Source organism: Heteronotia binoei, chromosome 1 (genome assembly GCF_032191835.1).
Source record: "Heteronotia binoei isolate CCM8104 ecotype False Entrance Well chromosome 1, APGP_CSIRO_Hbin_v1, whole genome shotgun sequence".
Lineage (NCBI taxonomy): Eukaryota > Metazoa > Chordata > Lepidosauria > Squamata > Gekkonidae > Heteronotia > Heteronotia binoei.
In genome coordinates this window covers 16023316-16043886 of record NC_083223.1, presented here as the reverse complement: position 1 = coordinate 16043886, position 20571 = coordinate 16023316, and the positions used below count along the sequence as shown (strand labels likewise).

Below are 20571 nucleotides of genomic sequence, written 5' to 3'. Positions count from 1 at the left end.
AGGAAAGGGAGAGCTTGCTTTGCCAGGTTCTCTCAATCGCACAGCAGAGCTACCGAGCCAAGCCTCTCTTCCTTCTATTGGCTGAGGCTCCTCCTCCTCCTGGTCCCCTGGGGAAGGAAGGAAAGAGGCAGAGCTTCCTTTGCCCAGTTCCCTGGCTCCCATGGGAGAAATACAAAGAAAGCACCTTTAAGACCAATGAACGCCAATGTTTTAAGCATGTTTTAAGGTTTTTTTAAAAAAAAAACTTGGTGTTTGTCTGTGTCCTTTATAGAGTTTATATCTTTGCTACCTCGCATTACATTTCATGACATGCCTGGCCCAATGAGGTCTCATTTATGCAGAGGTCATTTTGTAGAAAAAGAGGTGCTGGAGCTCATTAGCACAACTGATTTGCATAACTCATTTGCATATGCCACCCACCCCTGACATCACCAGAAGGTGGACTAAATTATATCAGCTCAGCACCTACCCTTCAAATGCTTCTTGGATTATAATTGTCATAATAAAACCTTACTCTCTTCATACTTTTTAAATTACTTTCTCCTCTGTGGCCACAGTGGCCTGAGGAAGATTTCCATCTGTCTGCTTTAGATTTTTTGGTTAATTTCCTTTCTTTTTCTGTGGGAAAAAATAGTAGAAAGTTTTCAAATCTTAGAGTTCAGCACGATTCTCACGGGGGGGGGGGGTTGAACAATAGAGTCCAGAAGTAGGTATTTGGTGGAGTGGGGGGGAGGGTAAGAAAGAAAGAGCACAATAAAATTTAGGGGTTCCAGAACTCCTCTCCTGTGAGCTCCTGCCCAAAATGAGGCCTGTATTTATGTCAGATCTGGCCCTCATAACAAATGAGGTCGACATAAATCAGTGACTTGACGGCATTTTCCACACACGTAGTTTAAGGCTAGCAGTTAGAAGTGCTGGCATAGTCCAGCTTCAGTAAGAAGGTTCAGAGAGTTTATTGCTGGACCTGAAACAACCTTATGGTCTCTGGACCTTCCTAAGGAAGCTGGATTCTGAATAAGGGGGCAGTCTCTGGAACGGGCCATTTGCATTAAGACATGGTTATAATCAGGGGTCATTTTGTAGAAAAAGAGGTGGTGGAGCTCATTAGCATAACTCATTAACATATGCCACCACCCCCCACCAGCCAAAAGCAACTCAATGCAAGAAAGGAGAGCCCTGGGCAAGCGAGGCCTGCTTGGGCTGGCTAGAGATCCAGCCAGTCAACCAGGCCTCGCTCACCTGGTGCTCTCCTTGGCCACCCCCCAGTCAAAAGGCCAGCAAGCCACCTGCTGCCCAAAATCACATAAGTGGAGAAAGGGTGGCGTGGGCTTCTCCAGGGGTTAATGAGGGCTGCTGGGGGTGTGGCAAAGCCCCTGGTGGCTGGCTGGCTGCCTGCTCTCCTAATCCAGGAATTGTTATGCAGCTGCACCTACTATTCAATGGACAAGGTAGGTGGGGAGGAAGAGGGGGAACCCTCAGAAAGGTTCAGGAGCTGTGCTCCTGTGAGCTCCTGCTGTATCTGAGGTCTGGTAATAATAAGCTATTTACTTTTTTAAAAAATCTCTCTGCATTGCAGTATGGACCGGTATTCACGGTGTATATGCTGGGGAAACGATACACATTTGTTACAGAGGAAGAAGGATGCCAAGTATTTTGCACGTCTAAAGATGCAGACTTTGAGCAAGCCGTGCAACAGTCTGTTGAGCATGCAGGTAAGCAAAGAACGCTGGGTTTCAGTGGGAAAACTTTGCGTGCTACAGTCTATCCATTTGGGCTGTGAAGACCTGCACCGATTTCCCACTCACCTTACGCCGCTCTCACGTTCCTCTTCTCAGAGGGGCTTCCTTCCGATTTCACACTATCTGCCCCGGGGCTGCAAGTAACATCGGCATTTTCACATGGCAAACAGAAACCGGGGCCGATTTCCCACTCACCTTACGCTGCTTTCACTTTCCTCTTCTCAGTGGGGCTTCCTTCCAATTTCACAATATCTGCCAAGGGACTGCAAGTAACGGTGTTTTCGCGCTGCAGGCAGCAAACCTCTAAAAACCAGTTTCTGTTTGCTGCGTGAAAATGCCAATGTTACTTGCAGCCCTGGGGCAAATAGTGTGAAATCGGAAGGAAACCTCGCTGAGAAGAGGAACGTGAAATTGGTGTATGGCGAGTGGGAAATCAGTCTGGTTTTTAGAGGTTTCTGTTTGCTGCGTGAAAACGCCAATGTTACTCGTAACCTGGGGCAGATAGTGTGAAATCGGAAGGAAGCCCCACTGAGAAGAGGAACGTAAGAGCGGCATAAGGTGAGCGGGAAATCGGTCCTGCTTTTAAACCCTTGCTTGGTCTTGAACCTTGCTGGATAAGCTTGGAGTTGGACTCGTTTCCGCTTCACAGCCTCACCAATCTCACAGTGACAGTGAGGCAGAGGTCGGGTTGCCAGCTCCGGGTTGGAAATCCCTGGAGATTTTGGGGATGGAGCCTGAGGAGGGCATGGTTTGGGGAGGGGAGGAGGGACTTCAGTGGGGTATAATGCCATAGAGTCCTCCTTTCAAAGCAGCCATTTTCTCCAGGGGGAATTGATCCCTATCATTTGGAGATTGGTTGTAATATCGGGAGATTTCCATCTGCAACTTGGAGTTTAAAATACAAAGGAAAAAGAAACTTTGTGGACAGGCTTTAACAACAGATACAATACGCACTTATTAAACCATCAAATTTTTCTTAAAACCGATTCTTTTATATTTCCGTAACAAACATCCAGTTTTAACAAGGCGAATCTTGAACCATAGATGATCATACAGTGCCTCAAAGCACAATAATTGACGATGTTGAACGAATCACATGTAACGAAACACGACTCTCTCTATACAATTTGCAGCCAGCACAATCAGTAAGACTTGAAATGTGTCACATCGGCCAACAACACAGTCAAAGTTCAATATTAAACCATGCCAGCCAGGTGCAATCATTGTGCTTTGAGATATTGAAGCAGTTTTGTCCTGTATGATTGCCTGCGATCCAAGATTTGCCTTGTTAAAATTGGATATTTGTTATAGAAATAGAAAAGAATTGGTTTTAATAAAAAAAAAAAACTGTTTAATAAGTTTTTATTGTGCCTGTCCACACAGTGTTTTTTCCTTTGTTTTTCAACCAGGGCTTTTTTTTTTGTGGCAGGAACTCCTTTGCATATTAGGCCACACACCCCTGTTGTAGCCAGTCCTCCTGGAGCTTACAGTAGAAGAAGATATTGGATTTATATCTCACCCTCCACTCCAAATCTCAGAGTCTCAGAGCAGCTCTCAATCTCCTTTATCTTCCTCCCCCACAACAGACACCCTGTGAGGTGGGTGGGGCTGAGAGGACTCTCACAGCAGCTGCCCTTTCAAGGACAACCTCTGCCAGAGCTATGGCTGACCTAAGGCAATTCCGGCAGCTGCAAGTGGAGGAGTGGGGAATCAAACCCAGTTCTCCCGGATAAGAGTTCACACACTTCACCACTACACCAAACTGGCCCTGTACTGAGAGTCCTGTAAGCTCTTGGAGGATTGGCTACATCAGGGGTGTGTGGCCTAATGTGCAAAGGAGTTCCTGCTACAAAGAAAAACCCTGGTTTCAACCATCACACTTTGTTTCCCATCATACTGTATTTGAGCACCTGGAGTGTAGCAACACTTTGAGGAGGACAGACCCCGACGAATACACTACCAGGGCTTCCTTGGGAAGACAGCAAGGCACAGGTAAGGTTGGTGACCTTGTGGTGTGGCCTGGAGTTCCCCTGGAGCTAAAACTGATCTTCCAGCTAGAGATCAGGTCCCTTGGAAATGGCAGCTTCAGAGTACAAATTCTATGGTAGACCAAAGAGTCTATGGAGAAACTGAAGTCCCAGAGTGGCTACAGAAGGTGGATGCTCTCGGACTTAACATATCTACAAGCATGGCTTTTTTTGTAGCAGGACCTCCTTTGCATATTAGGCCACACACCCCTGATGTAGCCAGTCCTCCAAGAGCTTACAGTAGGCCCTGTGCTAAGAGCCCTGTAAGCTTCGGGAGGATTGGCTACATGAGGAGGGTGTGGCCTAATATGCAAAGGAGGTCCTGTTATGAAAAGAGTCCTGAACAAGTGATGTAAGGTGTGTGTGGGGAAAACTGATAATGAGGTAGGAAACTGACGTTTACAAATTGAATTCTGGTGGGAGGAAGTGACCTCAAAGGAAGGGGAAACTTAAGGAACTGGCTTTTGTTCTGGACGTGCCATCACAGGATGTGGCATCACACCCCTGCTGAACTTCCTTCCCGGGAACCACCCCCAAATCTCCTGGAATTTCCCCAAGCCGGAACTGGCAATCCTAGGTACTGATCTGATAATAACAAAGGGATTTTTGTAGAAAAAATCCCAGCAGGAACTCATTTGCCTATTAGGCCACACCCCCTCACATCACCATTGTTTCACACGGGGGGGTTAGAAAGAGCCCAGCAGGGACTCATTTGCATATCAGGACCCACCCCTTGACGGCAAGCCAGCCAGAACTGCATTCCTGCTAAAAAAACCCCAACCCTGGATAATTATTTAAGACTCATTGACCTTTGATTTCTCATGATTAGATCAAATTTTCAGTGCACTCTGGCACAGATTTTTAATTGGTGGGGGGGAGGTTGGTATCAACACATAAAGAGTCTGAGAATGTTTCCATAGCAGATTGTTGTTGTTCAGTCGCACAGTCGAGTCCAACTCTTTGTGACCCCATGGACAAAGTCACGCCAGGCCCTCCTGTCTTCCCCCATCCTCCGAAGTCTGCTCAAATTCATGTTTGTTACATCAGTAACGTTGTCCAGCCATCTCCTCTTTTGCCGTCCCCTTCTTCTTTTGCCTTCTGTCTTTCCCAGCATCAGGGTCTTCTCCAATGCTCCCTTCTCATTGAGTGGTCAAAGTATTTGAGCTTAGTAGATGACTGGGGAAGGCAATGGCAAACCATCCCGTGAAAAGTCTGCTGTGAAAACGTTGTGAAAGCAACGTCACCCGAGTCGGAAACGACTGGTGCTTGCACCTTTACCTTTTTTTTTTTCAACCTGTAAAGTAATAGTGGTCACTAGGTGGTGCTGTGACAATTTAGCATGTGCATTGCACCTGCCTTTTCACTTGTGACAGAAAGGATTGGATTTCTGCTCCAGTCCTTACCAGCAGTGCTCTTAGCCCATGTGGCACCTGGGGGGATGGTTTTTTTAACACTCCTCTGGATCCTTCTCTCTCTCTCTCTCCCCCCCCCCCTTTGCTGTCAAGTCACAGCTGACTGTTATGGTGACCCTGTGAGCAAGAGATATTCGGAGGTGGTTTGCCATTGCCTGTCTCCGTGTCCTCCCAGCTTGGTGTAGTGCTTAAGAGTTTGAACTCTAATCTGGGAGAACTGGACTTGATTCCCCACTCCTCCACATGCAGCTGCTGGAGCGACCTTGGGTCAGCCACAAGTTCTCTCAAGAGCAGTTTCTGTCAGAGTTCTCTCAGCCCTACCGGCCTTACAGGCAATGTTCCCTCTAAGCTGTGGAATCTTGTGAGCAAAAATTCTACTTTGTGAGCTGCTGGCATTAAAGTTGTGAGCTACTACTGCACTAAAGTTGCGAGCTACTGCATGAATTAGCTCGCTCTCGGGCCATTTTTCCTGAGCTAAGACAAAAATGTGTGAGCTGGAGGCTAAAAAACTGTGAATAGCTCACAATAATTCAGCTTAGAGGGAACATTGCTCACAGGGTGTCTGTTGTGAGGAGAGGAAGGGAAAGGAGCAGAGTGGGGTTTTTTTGAGCAGGAACGCACAGGAACACAGTTCCGGATGGCTTGGTGTCAGGGGTGTGGTCTAATATGCAAATGAGGCCCTGCTGAGCTTTTTCTACAAAAAGCCCTATGTGAGACAATGGTGACATCAGGGGGTGTGGCCTAATATGCAAATGAGGCCCTGCTGGGCTTTTTCTACAAAAAGCCCTATGTGAGACAATGGTGACATCAGGGGTGTGTGGCCTATTATGCAAATGAGGCCCTGCTGGGCTTTTTCTACAAAAAGCCCTATGTGAGACAATGGTGACATCAGGGGTGTGTGGCCTAATATGCAAATGAGGCCCTGCAGGGCTTTTTCTACAAAAAGCCCTATGTGAGACAATGGTGACATCAGGGGTGTGTGGCCTAATATGCAAATGAGGCCCTGCAGGGCTTTTTCTACAAAAAGCCCTATGTGAGACAATGGTGACATCAGGGGTGTGTGGCCTAATATGCAAATGAGGCCCTGCAGGGCTTTTTCTACAAAAAGCCCTATGTGAGACAATGGTGACACCAGTGGGTGTGGCCTAATATGCAAATGAGGCCCCACTGGGCTTTTTCTACAAAGGAAGCCCTGGCAAGGAGATTGTGAGCTGCTCTGAGACTCCGAGCGAAGGGCAAGGTATAAATCCAATCCCTTCTTCTTTTGCTTAGTTCCTGAGAGCTGATAAGATCGGGCTAGGCTGGGGTTACCCACCTCAGAGCCCCTCCTCTATATGGCATCATCACTTTCAAGAAGAATTATGAAATAAAGCAATACCAATGGCCGGTGAATAGATCCAGGTGGGCAGCCAAGTCGGTCTGAAGCAGCAGAACAGAGTTTGGTCTTAAAGGTGCCGCTGGACCCAAACTTTGCTTTAGTGGCCAGAAAGGAAATGCAGACAGTGCACATTTTCTTTTATTGACTTATTAACTTTGTATATATGGCGGGGAAGGGGAGGGGAATCAAATTTCAACCCCCTGTTCCATCGCGAGGAGAAAGAAGGGCCAGCAGAACCCGGATGCCCTGGCAGAGGGGCACAGGGGAGCAGATAAAGGGGACTGCGAATTTGTAAATGCATCGGGACATAAGCAGGCCTCCGATTCAGCAGGAGCTCACAGGAGCGTCACTCCTGAGCCTTTCTGAGGGTTTCCCTTCCTCCTCCCCATCTTGTCCATTGAATAGTAGGTGCAGCTGCACAACAATCCCTGGATGAGCTCCACCACCTATTTTCCTACAAAACGACCTATAAGAGACAGAAAGTCAAACGTGGGTGAGAAGACTTTGGGTGGGATCACCCTGGGAATGTGGTGTAGCCGGTGCTCTTGAATGTGCACCGCCGCAATCGCACAACCCCTGCTCTGCTGCCGGGAGAGTCACAGGTCGCACACGAGCAAGACGAGCATTCGGACCACTCCTACGGGGCGGGGGGGGTGCATCGTGCGTCCTGGCCATTCACACAGCAATGAAATGCCTTCATGCACTTCAGAGATTTGCTACTGGCAGGGCTTTTTTTGTAGCAGGGACTCCTTTGCATATTAGGCCACACACCCCTGAGGTAGCCAATCTTCCTGGAGCTTCCAGTAGGCCCTGTACGAAGAGCCCTGAAAGCTCTCGGAGGATTGGCTACAGGGGTGGAATTTTAGCAAAAGCTCCTTTGCATATTAGGCTACACACCCCTGATGTAGCCAATCCTCCTGGAGCTTCCAGTAGGCCCTGTACGAAGAGCCCTGAAAGCTCCCGGAGGATTGGCTACAGGGGTGGGATTTTAGCAAGAGCTCCTTTGCATATTAGGCCGCACACCCCTGATGTAGCCAATCCTCCTGGAGCCTACAATAGGCCCTGTACGAAGAGCCCTGTAAGCTCTTGGAGGATTGGCTACATTGGGGGAGGTGTGGCCTAATATGCAAAGGAGTTCCTGCTACAAAAAAACCCCTAGCTACCTGGAAGTTTATTCCAGGTCCAGCCTGTCCTAAAATGTAAGTATGGGCGGGACTCGGGGGGGGGGGCAGATGTGCACGTGTTATCACACACCTTATACCTGGAGGGGAGGCATGGCTAGGTGGAGCCAAATCTGTCATGTGATCACACCCTTTGTTGCCATGGAGGGCTTCGTGAACCCCGTTCCCTGGACCAATGGACATTGAAATTTCCCATGGGTGAAGTTTCTAGGTATTCACCAGGACAATTTTTAAGCCGATGCTGATTAGAATATTTTTTAAATTCTTTTTTTTTCCCCCTTAAAGCTTCAATTCCCAAAGAGATCTTTTATCAGAATAGGTTCAAAATTTATACGATGATGAAGGGGAGACTGTCGTCCTTGAATCTGCCCCTGCTGGTTGGGAGTCTCTGTGCGGAAGTGCAAGATCACATGCGGGACTTAGGAGCAGAGGGGACCAAGAGTCTCCGTGACCTGGTAAGGTAGGTGAATTTTACAGCTCGGGAAGAAACAGTGCAAGCCTGAATGCTTTTTTTTGGCCAGCTTGGTGTAGTGGGTTAAGAGCGGAGGATTCTAATCTGGAGAATTGGGTTTGATTCCCCACTCCTCCACATGCACCTGCTGGTGTGACCTTGGGTCAGTCATGAGTTCTCTCAGAGCAGTTCTCTCAAGAGAAGATTGTGAAGAGCGTTTTCAGCCCCGTTACCTCACAGGGTGTCTGTTGTGGGGAGAGGAAGGGAAAGGAGATGGTAAGCCGCTCTGAGTGAAGGGCAGGGTAAAAATCCAATCTCCTTCTTCTTCTTGGGTCAGCCATAGTTCTGGCAGAGATGTCCTTGAAACGGGCAGCTTCTGGGAGATATCTCTCAGCCCCACCCGCTTCACAGGGTGTCTGTTGCAGGGGAGGAAGATAAAGGAGATTGTGAGCCGTTCTGAGACTCTGAGATTCGAAGTGGAGGGTAGGATATAAATCCAATCTCTTCTTCTTCTTCGTTTAATGAAATGAAGATTTCGAGTACAAATAAAGACTAGGCCTAAATGGTGAATCAGTTACAAAGAGAGAGAAAAAAATATGCCTATTGGCAATTGCAGAGAATGGAGATGGGCACTTCTGGAGTAAAAAAAGCATGTTGGGCCCAACTGTGGACATTTCTTCAGGGGAGACTAGGCTTGCCAATTCCCAGGTCCCAGTGGGGGTTCTTCCACTTCCCCAGGCTCCTTCCTGCCCCCAGTCAGCTGGCCAGCAGGGGGAAGCCCCGCCCCCAGAGGACCAAGTGCCTTTCCACTTCAGGAGGCTTCTGTCTCCGATTGAAAGGCTTCCTCTTGGGATGGTGTGTCTGTGTCTGTGTTACTTTGAAGAAGTTGGCAGCAATTCGTGAGTAGAGAGGCCAATCCCTCGCTTCAGAGTCGCCAGAAACGGAGGGGGGGCAAGGAAGGGAAACGTCTGCTGAGCACTTCATTATTCCCTATGTGGAGATCAATTCTCATAGGGTATAATAAGGAATTGATCTGGAGGTTTTGGGGGCTCTGGGGGAGCTGTTTTTGAGGTAGAGGTACCAATTTTTCAGTATAGTATCTAGTGCCTCTCCCCAAAGTACCACTCAAGTTTCAAAATGATTGGACAAGGGGGTCCAATTCTATGAGCCCCAAAAGAAGGTGCCCCTATCCTTCATTATTTCCTGTGAAAGGAAGACATTTAAAAAGGTGTGCTGTCCCTTTAAATGTGATGGCCAGAACTCCCTTGGAGTTCAATTATGCTTGTCACACCCTTGTTCCTGACTCTGCCCACAATGTCTCCTGGCTCCACCCCCAAAGTCTCCTGGCTCCGCCCCCAAAGTCCCCAGATATTTCTTGAATTGGACTTGGCAACCCTAGGGGAGACCAGGTGTGGAATTCTAGCAAGAGCTCCTTTGCATATTAGGCCACACACCCCTGAATGTAGCCAATCCTCCAAGAGCTTACAAGACTCTTCCTACAGGGCCTGCTGTAAGCTCCAGGAGGATTGGCTACATCAGGGGTGTGTGGCCTAATATGCAAAGGAGTTCCTCCTACCAAAACAAAGCCCTGATGAAACCAATGATTAGAATCAAGAAGTCAGTGTAAGTTCTAGTCTAACCCTCTACTGGAGGAGGAAGAGGAAGAGGAAGAAGATATTGGATTTGTATCCCATCCTCCACTTCAAGTCTCAGAGTGGCCCAAAACCTCCTTTACCTTCCTCCCCCACAGCAAACACCCTGTGATGTAGGTGGGGCTGAAAGAGCTCTCAAAGCAACTCCCCTTTCAAGGACAACTCTGCTAGAGCTATGGCTAACCCAAAGCCTTTCCAGCAGCTGCAAGCGGAGTGGGGAATCAAACCCGAGTCTGCCAGATAAGAGTCTGTGCACTTCACCACTACACCAAACGAGAGTCATCATATCCCCAAGAAACAAGTAGATATCCAATTGATACTTTAAAACCTCCAGTGAAGCAGAATCCACCACCTCGTGAGGGTGACTGTTCTAGTGTGAAACAGACTTCACCATCAGGAAGTTCTTCCTCAACATTAGACGAAACCCCCTTTGCTATCCGTCCAGAGCTTTGGAATAAGTTGGTTCTATGCTGCGCCCTCTGAATAGCTGTAAAAAAAAATGTGATCAATTTAATAAGTTCATTACCAGCTTCTGTTGAATTGCTCTCCTCTGGCACAGAAAAAGAACTTCTGGAATTACTGAGGTGTTTCAGGGGTGGGATTCTAGTAGGGGCTCCTTTGCATATTAGGCCACGCCCCCCTGGTGCAGCCAATCCTCCAAGAGCTTACAAGGCTCCTCCAAGAGCTTTCCGAAAAAGGAGCTCTTGGAGGATTGGCTACATCAGGGGATTGTAAGCTCTTGGAGGACTGGCTACATCAGGGGTGGGTGGCCTAATATGCAAAGGAGCTCCTGCTAGAATCCCACCTCTGAGGCGTTTCATAAAGAGGGACAGAAAGGAAATGGAGTTCTTCTAGGGAAAGTAAGCTGTGCCTTGGTACATACTCAAAAATTATATTACAGCCCTAGGGAAAATTGGCCTGTGAGAAACCTGGTTTTGTATCTGTTGACTAAGAAGAGCACAACGCCGGACTGTAACCAAGCGGATGCTCAAATTACTTTTGGTCTCCAATTGTAGTTTCTCTTTCATTGCAGGAATATCATGTTCCCGACCACAGCAAACATCCTGTTTGGGAGAGACACCTTTGTGAAAACCAAAAACAGTATTAAGGAGATACAAGAGCACTTTCAGAATTACGACGAAGATTTTGAATATGCCACCCAACTGCCTGAATATTTTTTGAAGTAAAACAGTAGGGATGTCTGTCTTCCTGTTCAGCTTATTCTTTCGTATGTTACATAGTTCTGGCTTTGTGAGAACAGATTCCTGTTTCTTAGGTTTGCCATCCAGTGACTACATAAAACAGCGTCCTTCCACTGCAACTAGCAGAGTTCTATAGCCATTTATCTAAAGCTGCATTCAGACATCACTACCTCTGTTAAACTCCTGATGTGCTGTCTAAATGCAGGCTGTCCAATGAAACAGTTCCTGGAAGAGCCGGCCTTAGCCTATCCGGTGCCCGAGGCAAGCCTAACTTCTGGTCCACACCCCCCGCACTTCACCCCCAAAACCGAACACCTCCCTAGTCATCACAGGAACACAGAATCACACGTACTTAGATGGGTGACCTCCTTGGAATACCAGAGCCCTGGAGGCAGGGGCAGACTTTATTCAGCCACCTCTCTGAATATCCTCCAGGCTTCCAGTAGGGGTCATTCACCGGAGGTCACCATGACTTCCAAGTTCTTCTCTGGCAAGTCCTTGGATAGGAGACTTCCTTGGAATACCAGAGCCCGGAGGCAAGGGCAGGCTTTCTTCAGCCACCTCTCTGAATATCCTCCAGGCCCCCAGTAGGGGTCATTCACCGGAGGTCACCATGACTTCCAAGATCTTCTCTGGCAAATACTTGGATAGAAGACTTCCTTGGAATACCAGAGCCCGGAGGCAAGGTTAGGCTTTCTTCAGCCACCTCTCTGAATATCCTCCAGGTCCCCAGTAGGGGGGCAGTCACCACAGGTCGCCATGACTTCCAGGTGCAGACACAGACCGATTTCCCTCTAGCCTTATGTCGCTCTCACGCTCCTCTTCTCTTCAGGGCTTCTGTCGGATTTCACACTCTCTGCCCCAGGGCTGCAACTAGCTTTGCCTTTTTCATGCAGCAAACAGAAACTGGTTTTTAGAGGATCTTGTTTGCTGCACGAAAGAGGTGGCGTGAGTTGCAGCCCTGGGGCAGATAGTGTGAAGAAGGTCAGAAGCCCCGCAGAGAAGAGGAGCGTGAGAGTGGCATAAGGCTAGTGGGGAATCAGTCACACACACAAACACAGTGCCCCCTCCCCCATGGGCTTTAACAGAGTTGCTTCTTCCAGTTTGGTGTAGTGGTTAAGTGTGTGGACTCTTATCTGGGAGAACCGGGTTTGATTCCCCACTCCTCCACTTGCAGCTGCTGGAATGGCCTTGGGTCAGACATAGCTCTGGCAGAGGTTGTCCTAGAAAGGGCAGCTGCTGTGAGAGCCCTCTCCAGCCCCACCCACCTCACAGGGTGCCTGTTGTGGGGGAGGAAGGTAAAGGAGATTGTGAGCCGCTCTGAGACTCTTCGGAGTGGAGGGCGGGATATAAATCCAATATCTTCATCTACCTCACAGGGTGTCTGTTGTGGGGGAGGAAGGGAAAGGAGATTGTGAGCCGCTCTGAGACTCTTTGGAGTGGAGGGCGGGATATAAATCCAATATCTTCATCTACCTCACAGGGTGTCTGTTGTGGGGGAGGAAGGTAAAGGAGATTGTGAGCCGCTCTGAGACTCTTCGGAGTGGAGGGCAGGATATAAATCCAATATCTTCATCTACCTCACAGGGTGTCTGTTGTGGGGGAGGAAGGGAAAGGAGATTGTGAGCCGCTCTGAGACTCTTCGGAGTGGAGGGCGGGATATAAATCCAATACCTTCATCTACCTCACAGGGTGTCTGTTGTGGGGGAGGAAGGTAAAGGAGATTGTGAGCCGCTCTGAGACTCTTCAGAGTGGAGGGCAGGATATAAATCCAATATCTTCATCTACCTCACAGGGTGTCTGTTGTGGGGGGGGAAGGGAAAGGAGATTGTGAGCCGCTCTGAGACTCTTCGGAATGGAGGGCAGGATATAAATCCAATATCTTCATCTACCTCACAGGGTGTCTGTTGTGGGGGGGGGGGGGGAGGAAGGGAAAGGAGATTGTGAGCCACTCTGAGACTCTTCGGAGTGGAGGGCGGGATATAAATCCAATATCTTCTTCTTCTTCCCCTTCCCCAGGAGATGGTCTCAATCCAAGAAGTGGCTCTTTGACGTGTTTCGAAAAGTGGTGCTGCATGCAGAGGGAACGAACCCCCCTGAGGGCGATTCCAAGGTAACCCCTTCAGAAGGTGTTTTTGGTGCAGTTATTATTGCCACGTGGGGCACCCCCCCTGCCCACACATCAGTCCCCGCAGCAGCTTCTGCAAACCAGCTTGCTAGACAAATAGTTTGGGTTTGCAAGTGAAAAATGACGCTGGTCTCCTTTCGGACCCATAACCGGGATTTTTTTCCTGGGGGGGGTGGAGCACAAATTAAATTAAATTAAAATGGAACTAAATTATTTTTTTTTCAGTTTTAACATCTTTATTGCATAAAAAAATGAGTATACAATGAAATCAGCATAAAACAAAATATTCAGTATAACCACAGTTCCTACGAGGGATAGTTACAATAGTTGTTGAAAACGAAAAAAAATCAAGATAAAGCTCAGAAAAATAAAATGAATACAATAAGAATTGAACTTGCTCTAAAATTCTAATACTAATAAACAGCGTTAATCGCCTCCAATTGTGAAGAAAATTGACTATGACAGGCAAGATACTCCATATAGGCGAGCCAAACTCTTAGAAAGTTCGGTTCATGTAAGTCCAAGTTTTGTTGTTTTAGGGAGTCGGTAATGTTGTCAAGCATGCAAAGTTCTTGGATCTTGGTATGCCAATTTGGTGAGCCAGTTTGGTGTAGTGGTTAAGTGTGCGGACTCTTATCTGCGAGAACCGGGTTTGATTCCCCACTCCTCCACTTGCACCTGCTGGCATGGCCTTGGGTCAGCCATAGCTCTGGCAGAGGTTGTCCTTGAAAGGGCAGCTGCTGTGAGAGCCCTCTCAGCCCCACCCACCTCACAGGGTGTCTGTTGTGGGGGAGGAAGGGAAAGGAGATTGTGAGCCGCTCTGAGACTCTTTGGAGTGGAGGGCGGGATATAAATCCAATATCTTCATCTACCTCACAGGGTGTCTGTTGTGGGGTAGGAAGGGAAAGGGGATTGTGAGCCGCTCTGAGACTCTTCGGAGTGGAGGGCGGGATATAAATCCAATATCTTCATCTTCTTCTTCAATTTATAATAGATAAAGATTTAGAAGACTTCCATTTAGAAGCAACTTCTAGACACACGGCTGTGCAAATATATTCAACTAACTCTTAATTTTAAAAATGAGGAATCTAAGGTACCCAGAGGTTTAAAACTGCATTTTCAAATTGTAGAGGAAACGAAAAGCGAAAAAATCATTATTTTTTTTAACAGCCTGTATGGCTCAAGCTTTCTGTCCCTCCCCTCCTCTGTGTTGGCTCTGACGCTCCTGCCTAGACAGGTGTTGACTGTTCCCATCTCTGCTAGCACTTCCCAGTTTCCAGGGGTGGAATTCTAGCAGGAGCTCCTTTGCATATTAGGCCACACACACCCCCAGCTGGTGTAGCCAGTCCTCCAAGAGCTTACAAGGCTCTTTTTTGTAAGCTCTTGGAGGACTGGCTACATCAGGGGGTGTGGCCTAATATGCAGAGGAGCTCCTGCTAGAATTCCACCCCTGCCAGTCTCCCAGCGCTTTTTCGTAGTTCGACTGGCCACCCGGATGCAGCAGGAACAGCTTCCCTGCTCTTCCAGTGGGTGGTCGCTACAGCCTCACCAGCTGTACCTGCAGCTTTCTGCTTCTGGCTGAGGCCCCCCGCTTCCTTTCCTTATGTCACTACTGCCTCCTTCTGCAGGCTGGCAAGTAAGAAGAAGGAGGGGAGCTGCAGAGAAGGAGATGCTGCGGCTTAAGCGCGGTGTTTAAAAATTAAGGGGGAAGGGGGTGGGGTGCCCCTAATTCAAACGGGGGCACCGCCCTCTGCACCCCATCACTCGTTACGGGCCCGTCTCCTCAGTTTGGTGTAGTGGTTAAGTGTGCGGACTCTTATCTGGGAGAACCGGGTTTGATTCCCCACTCCTCCACTTGCAGCTGCTGGAATGGCCTTGGGTCAGCCATAGCCCTGGCAGAGGTTGTCCTTGAAAGGGCAGCTGCTGTGAGAGCCCTCTCCAGCCCCACCCACCTCACAGGGTGTCTGTTGTGGGAGGAGAAGATGTAGGAGATTGTGAGCCGCTCTGAGTCTCTGATTCAGAGAGAAGGGCGGGGTATAAATCTGCAATAGTCGTCTCCTTCTTCTCTGAGCTGTGGAGTCTTGTGAGCAAAAATTCTACTTTGTGAACTACTGGCACTAAAGTTGTGAGCTGCTGCATCCGCAGGCTGAGCAAAGGCAAAAATGCGTGAGCCAGAGGCTAAAAAGCTGAGCTAGCTCACGTGAACTCAGCTCAGAGGGAACACTGGTCTCCCTGCGTACACAGAGCACTTCTTTTGGCAAATCCCGAAGTACGCGTTGTTCCCTCCTCCCTTTGTTGGTTGTTCTCCCGACAGACACTGATGCAGCACGTCCTGGATACCCTCAGTGCAAAACGTTTTGGTACTCATTATGCGGTCTTGCTCCTCTGGGCAGCTCAAGCGAACGCAGTTCCCGTAAGTATGGGGCTGGAAAAGTCCCCTTCCTTTAGTTAAATTGGACATATGAAGAACGTCTGAAGCTGCCTTCTACTGAACCAGACCCTCAGTCCATCAAAGTCAGTATTGTCTCCTCAGACTGGCAGCGGCTCTCCAGGGTCTCAAGCTGAGGTTATTCACGCCTATTTGCTTGGATCCTTTTTAGCTGGAGATGCCGGGGATTGAACCTAGGACCTTCTGCTTACCAAGCAGGTGCTCTACCTCTGAGCCACCATCCCTCCCCATGAACATATGAAGCTGCCTTATACTGAATCAGACCCTGGGTCCATCAAAGTCAGTATTGTCTCTTCAGACTGGCAGCAGCTCTCCAGGGTCTCAAGCGGAGGTTTTTCACGCCTATTTCCCTGGACCCTTTTTAGTTGGAGATGGCGAGGGTTGAACCTGGGACCTTCTGCTTACCAAGCAGGTGCTCTACCACTGAGCCAAAAGTCAGTATTGTCCACACAGACTGGCAGTGGCTCTCTAGGGTCTCAAGCTGAGGTTTTTCACGCCCATTTCCCTGGACCCTTTTTAGTTGGAGATGCCGGGGATTGAACCTGGAACCTTCTGCTTCCCAAGCAGGTGCTCTATCACTGAGCCAAAAGTCGGTATTGTCCACACAGACTGGCAGCGGCTCTCTAGGGTCTCAAGCTGAGGTTTTTCACGCCCATTTCCCTGGACCCTTTTTAGTTGGAGATGCTGGGGGTTGAACCTGGGACCTTCTGCTTACCAAGCAGATTCTCTACCACTGAGCCAAAAGTCAGTATTGTCTACTCAGACTGGCAGCGGCTCTCCAGGGTCTCAAGCTGAGGATTTTCACGCCTATTTCCCTGGACCCTTTTTAGTTGGAGATGCTGGGGGTTGAACCTGGGACCTTCTGCTTACCAAGCAGATTCTCTACCACTGAGCCAAAAGTCAGTATTGTCCACACAAACTGGCAGCGGCTCTCCAGGGTCTCAAGCTGAGGATTTTCACGCCTATTTCCCTGGACCCTTTTTAGTTGGAGATGCCGGGGATTGAACCTGGGACCTTCTGCTCACCAAGCAGGTGCTCTACCACTGAGCCGATGCTCTCCCACTGAGCCAGTGTCCCTCCCCAAACATCTTGAAAGAATGACTGGCAAATTCATGACTGAAGCCTGTTGAGGTGCTGGTTGGTGGCACAGGGGAATCCTGAGCAGGGCTGACGCCAGGGTTTCTGGTGCCCTAGGTCCCCCGCCCCTGCGGCGGTGAGGGTGGCAGCGTCTGTGCCTGCTCAGCCTTTCTGGGTCTCTGCTTCCACCAGACCTGGGAAGGCTGAGTGGGAACGGCATGCGCACTCGGAAGCGCGTGGAGCCTAGCTCCAAGTGGGCCTGCTGCTGCACTGCGCCAACCCCGGTACCCCTTCCCCCCCACCCGCAGGGAGGTGGGCAGCAAGGACACGCGTGGCAAGGGAGGGGCAGTAGGGTGCATACAGGGAGGGGCAGAGGGCCCCTGCCGGGCACCCCTGAGGCCAGGGAGCACCCTAGGCAGTCACCTACCTGGCCTACTGGGATGGGCTGGCCTTGAATCTGAGGGGTCTTGGCCATCCTCCAACTGAAGACCTGTGGCAGCACTAGACATTCAGGGGATTTTGAGACCTCGGGCAATGAATTGCTAGCGAGAGGCTGATGCTCAGACTCAGCTTATCCAGTTAGAACCCACCAACATCTAGGGTTGCCAAGTCCAATTCAAGAAATATCTGGGGACTTTGGGGGTGGAGCCAGGAGACTTTGGGGGTGGAGCCAGGAGCAAGGGTGTGACAAGCATAACTGAACTCCAAGGGAGTTCTGGCCATCACATTGAAAGGGACGGCACACCTTTTAAAACACCTTCCTTCCCCTAGGAAATAATGAAGGATAGGGGCACCTTCTTTGGGGCTCATAGAATGGGACCCCCTGGTCCAATAGTTTTGAAACTCGGGGGGTATTTTGGAGAGAGGCACAAGATGCTATACTGAAAATTTGGTGCCTCTACCTCAAAACACAGCCCCCCCAGAGCCCCCGATACCTCCAGATCAATTCCCCATTATACCCTATGAGAATCGATCTCCACATAGGGAATAATGAAGTTCCCAGCAGACATTTCCCTCCCCCCCCGTTTCTGGCGACTCTGAAGCGAGGGATTGGCATCTCTACTCACGAGTTGCTGCCAGCTTCTTCCAAATAACACAGACACAAGAGGAAGCCTTTCCAAGTGAAGTCTGAAGCCTCCGGAGGTGGAAAGGCACATGGTCCTCTGGAGGCGGGGCTTCCCCCCGCCGGCCAGCTGACTGGGGGCGGGAAGGAGCCTGGGAAAGCGGAAGAACCCCCGCTGGGGCCTGGGGATTGGCAAGCCTACCAACGTCAGTTAGATCCAGATTGGAGAGCTGTGTTGATCTGAAGAAGCAGAACACAGTTAGATTCCAGCGGCACCAATCAACCAAGTTCTATTCAGGGTAAGAGCTTTCGTGTGGGTGCACACTTCCTCAGATACAATGCAATACGAGCAAATCATTCAAACTTATAGACGGAGGCTGAACAGCAATCAGCATATAGCATGATGAAGATATTAATATCCTCGTCATGTTATGTGCTAATTTGCTCTTAGTCTGAATGGTTTTCTTCCGTTTCATTGTACCTGAGAGGAAGTATGCGTCCACACGAAAGCTGAACTCTAGCTTTGTTTCCATGAATGTAAGAAGGAGGACACAGAGGCCTTCCCCCTCCCCCAGGGAAAAAACTCTGCCCTTTGCACTCAGAGAGCTACTCAGTTCAGAACTTCGTAATTGTAGACAGGGCTGGAATTCTAGCAGGAGCTCCTTTGCATATTAGGCCACACCCTCTTGATGCAGCCAATCCTCCAAGAGCTTACAAAAAAGAGCCTCGGAGGCTCTGGGAGGATTGGCTACATCAGGGGTGTGTGGCCTAATATGCAAAGGAGCTCCTGCTAGAATTCCACCCCTGGATTGGAGTATGGATGGACTGAACATCATCCAAAAATCAGGCACTCTTTGGTCCCATTCAGGGCTTTTATTGGGTAGAAACACAGTCCTGGCTGGCTTGGTGTCAGGGGGTGTGGCCTAATATGCAAATGAGTTCCTGCTGAGCTTTTCCTACAAAAAAGCCATGCACAAAACAATGGTGATATCAGGGGGTGTGACCTAATATGCAAATGAGTTCCTGCTGAGCTTTTTCTACAAAAAAAAGCCCTGGTCCCACTTATTTAAGCGAGAGGCCTTAAGATTTATTTAACTCTCTGCTGAAATCTCTGAGACCTAAAACTGCTTTAACGTCAACATTATCATGTCCATAACGCTTAATTTATAACATTTCCCCCCTCTCATCTTTCTTCAGGTTTCTTTTTGGACGCTTGCATTTATTTTGTCTCATCCATCTGTTTACAAAAACGTCATGCAGGAAGTAGACTCTCTTTTGGGGAGAGCAGGTAAATACACTCCACTACCGTGCTGTGGTATTGGCTTGGAAAACTGTGGCTTGTTTGTGAAACTATAGTTAGTTTCAACTATGGTTAGGTAATGGCGAAGCTTGAATTCAGCTCCCAGACGATCACTCGAACCCTGGTTTTCCCTCAACACATGCCAATCTTGTCAACATAGCTGTGATTAGGCATCACTGTAGCCAGGGCTTTTTATGTAGCAGGAACTCCTTTGCATATTGGGCCATAACCCCTTGATGTAGCCAATCCTCCTGGAGCTTATACTAAGTCCTGTAAGAAGAGCCCTGTAAACTCCAAGAGGATTGGCTACATCAGGGGTGTGTGGCCTAATATGCAAAGGAGTTCCTGCTACAAAAAAGTCCTGAGTAGCATGGGAGTATGTGAGGACAGAGTCAAGGCTGAGCCAAGATTAACCAAACCAAGATGAATCCATGATACCTTCATTTATACATCATACAAAATCGTTGTTAAGACTAACTATGGTTAATACGCCCACTTTATTTTCAGATCCTGATTTAACAAACTCTGACTAACCAGAATTAGTAGAGAAGCTTATGTTCAGATGATCACACTAGCCAAGGTTAGTTTCATTAAACGAGGGGTTCACATGACATCTGAAAGAAGCTATTTGTGTAACAAAGACTCTGGGGTGGAATTCAAGCAGGAGCTCCTTTGCATACTAGGCCACATACCCTTGAGGTAGCCAATCCTTCTGGAGTTTACAAGGCTCTTTTTTGTAAGCTCTTGGAGGATTGGCTGCATCAGGGGTGTGTGGCCTAATATGCAAAGGAGCTCCTGCTAGAATTCCACCCCTGCAAAGACTAAATTAACACACTTTAACATGGAAATTCACTCTTGTTTCTGCTCATTTTTTGTTCATGCTGCCTTTAATAGAATTGCCAGATTTTAGGAAGGAAGAAAAATCTGGATTCCCCATTAGGATTAGGATTACGTCGTCCATCACAGGAACTTGGTACCTTTGGTGTATATATGTGTGTATGTATGTGTTTTGTGTGTGTACGGTGTTTCAGATATTTGTATATTTATGGTATATGTAATAATAATAATAATAATAGATTTATTTTTGTATCCTGCCCTCCCCCGCCATACATCTATCCAAGGTTCTCTATATTCGGAGGTATAAGAAGTGAGTGAGAAGTAGGAAGTAGATGGGAGTAAAAAGCGGTAGAACTACATGAAAAAGAAAGGAAATAAGGAAAATTTTAGTGGGTTGTGTGAGATGAATAAACAGGAGATACTAACAACAGCTAATACACAGGTGAACAACTGAACGGCCGGAGAGGGAGGGTCACATAAAGTGATATTGAAAGAATCACATTGGAAACAGATATTTATAATCATCAGCCTTTATTGGCATAAAAGAATATTTACACATGTTTGGAAATATATATTAGATATAATCCAAGAAGGCAAGATGCTGGTAGATTTGCTCAGGAAAAAAACTGTACCACCTTTCGTCAGCTCCTTCTACACTGTGGGGATGAAATACGT

At 48.4% G+C, this 20571-nt stretch overlaps 1 protein-coding gene across 1 annotated transcript in view; it reads left to right on the top strand.

Moving 5' to 3' along the window:
- LOC132585827 (24-hydroxycholesterol 7-alpha-hydroxylase) overlaps window positions 1-20571 on the top strand; it is a 37751-nt gene that overhangs the window by 7544 nt on the left and 9636 nt on the right. Inside the window, exons 2-7 of the mRNA XM_060257707.1 lie at window positions 1577-1712; window positions 8023-8197; window positions 10874-11023; window positions 13062-13155; window positions 15485-15583; window positions 18957-19047. Of these exons, the coding sequence (XP_060113690.1) occupies window positions 1577-1712; window positions 8023-8197; window positions 10874-11023; window positions 13062-13155; window positions 15485-15583; window positions 18957-19047 (745 nt within the window). The remainder of the gene's footprint in view (window positions 1-1576; window positions 1713-8022; window positions 8198-10873; window positions 11024-13061; window positions 13156-15484; window positions 15584-18956; window positions 19048-20571) is intronic.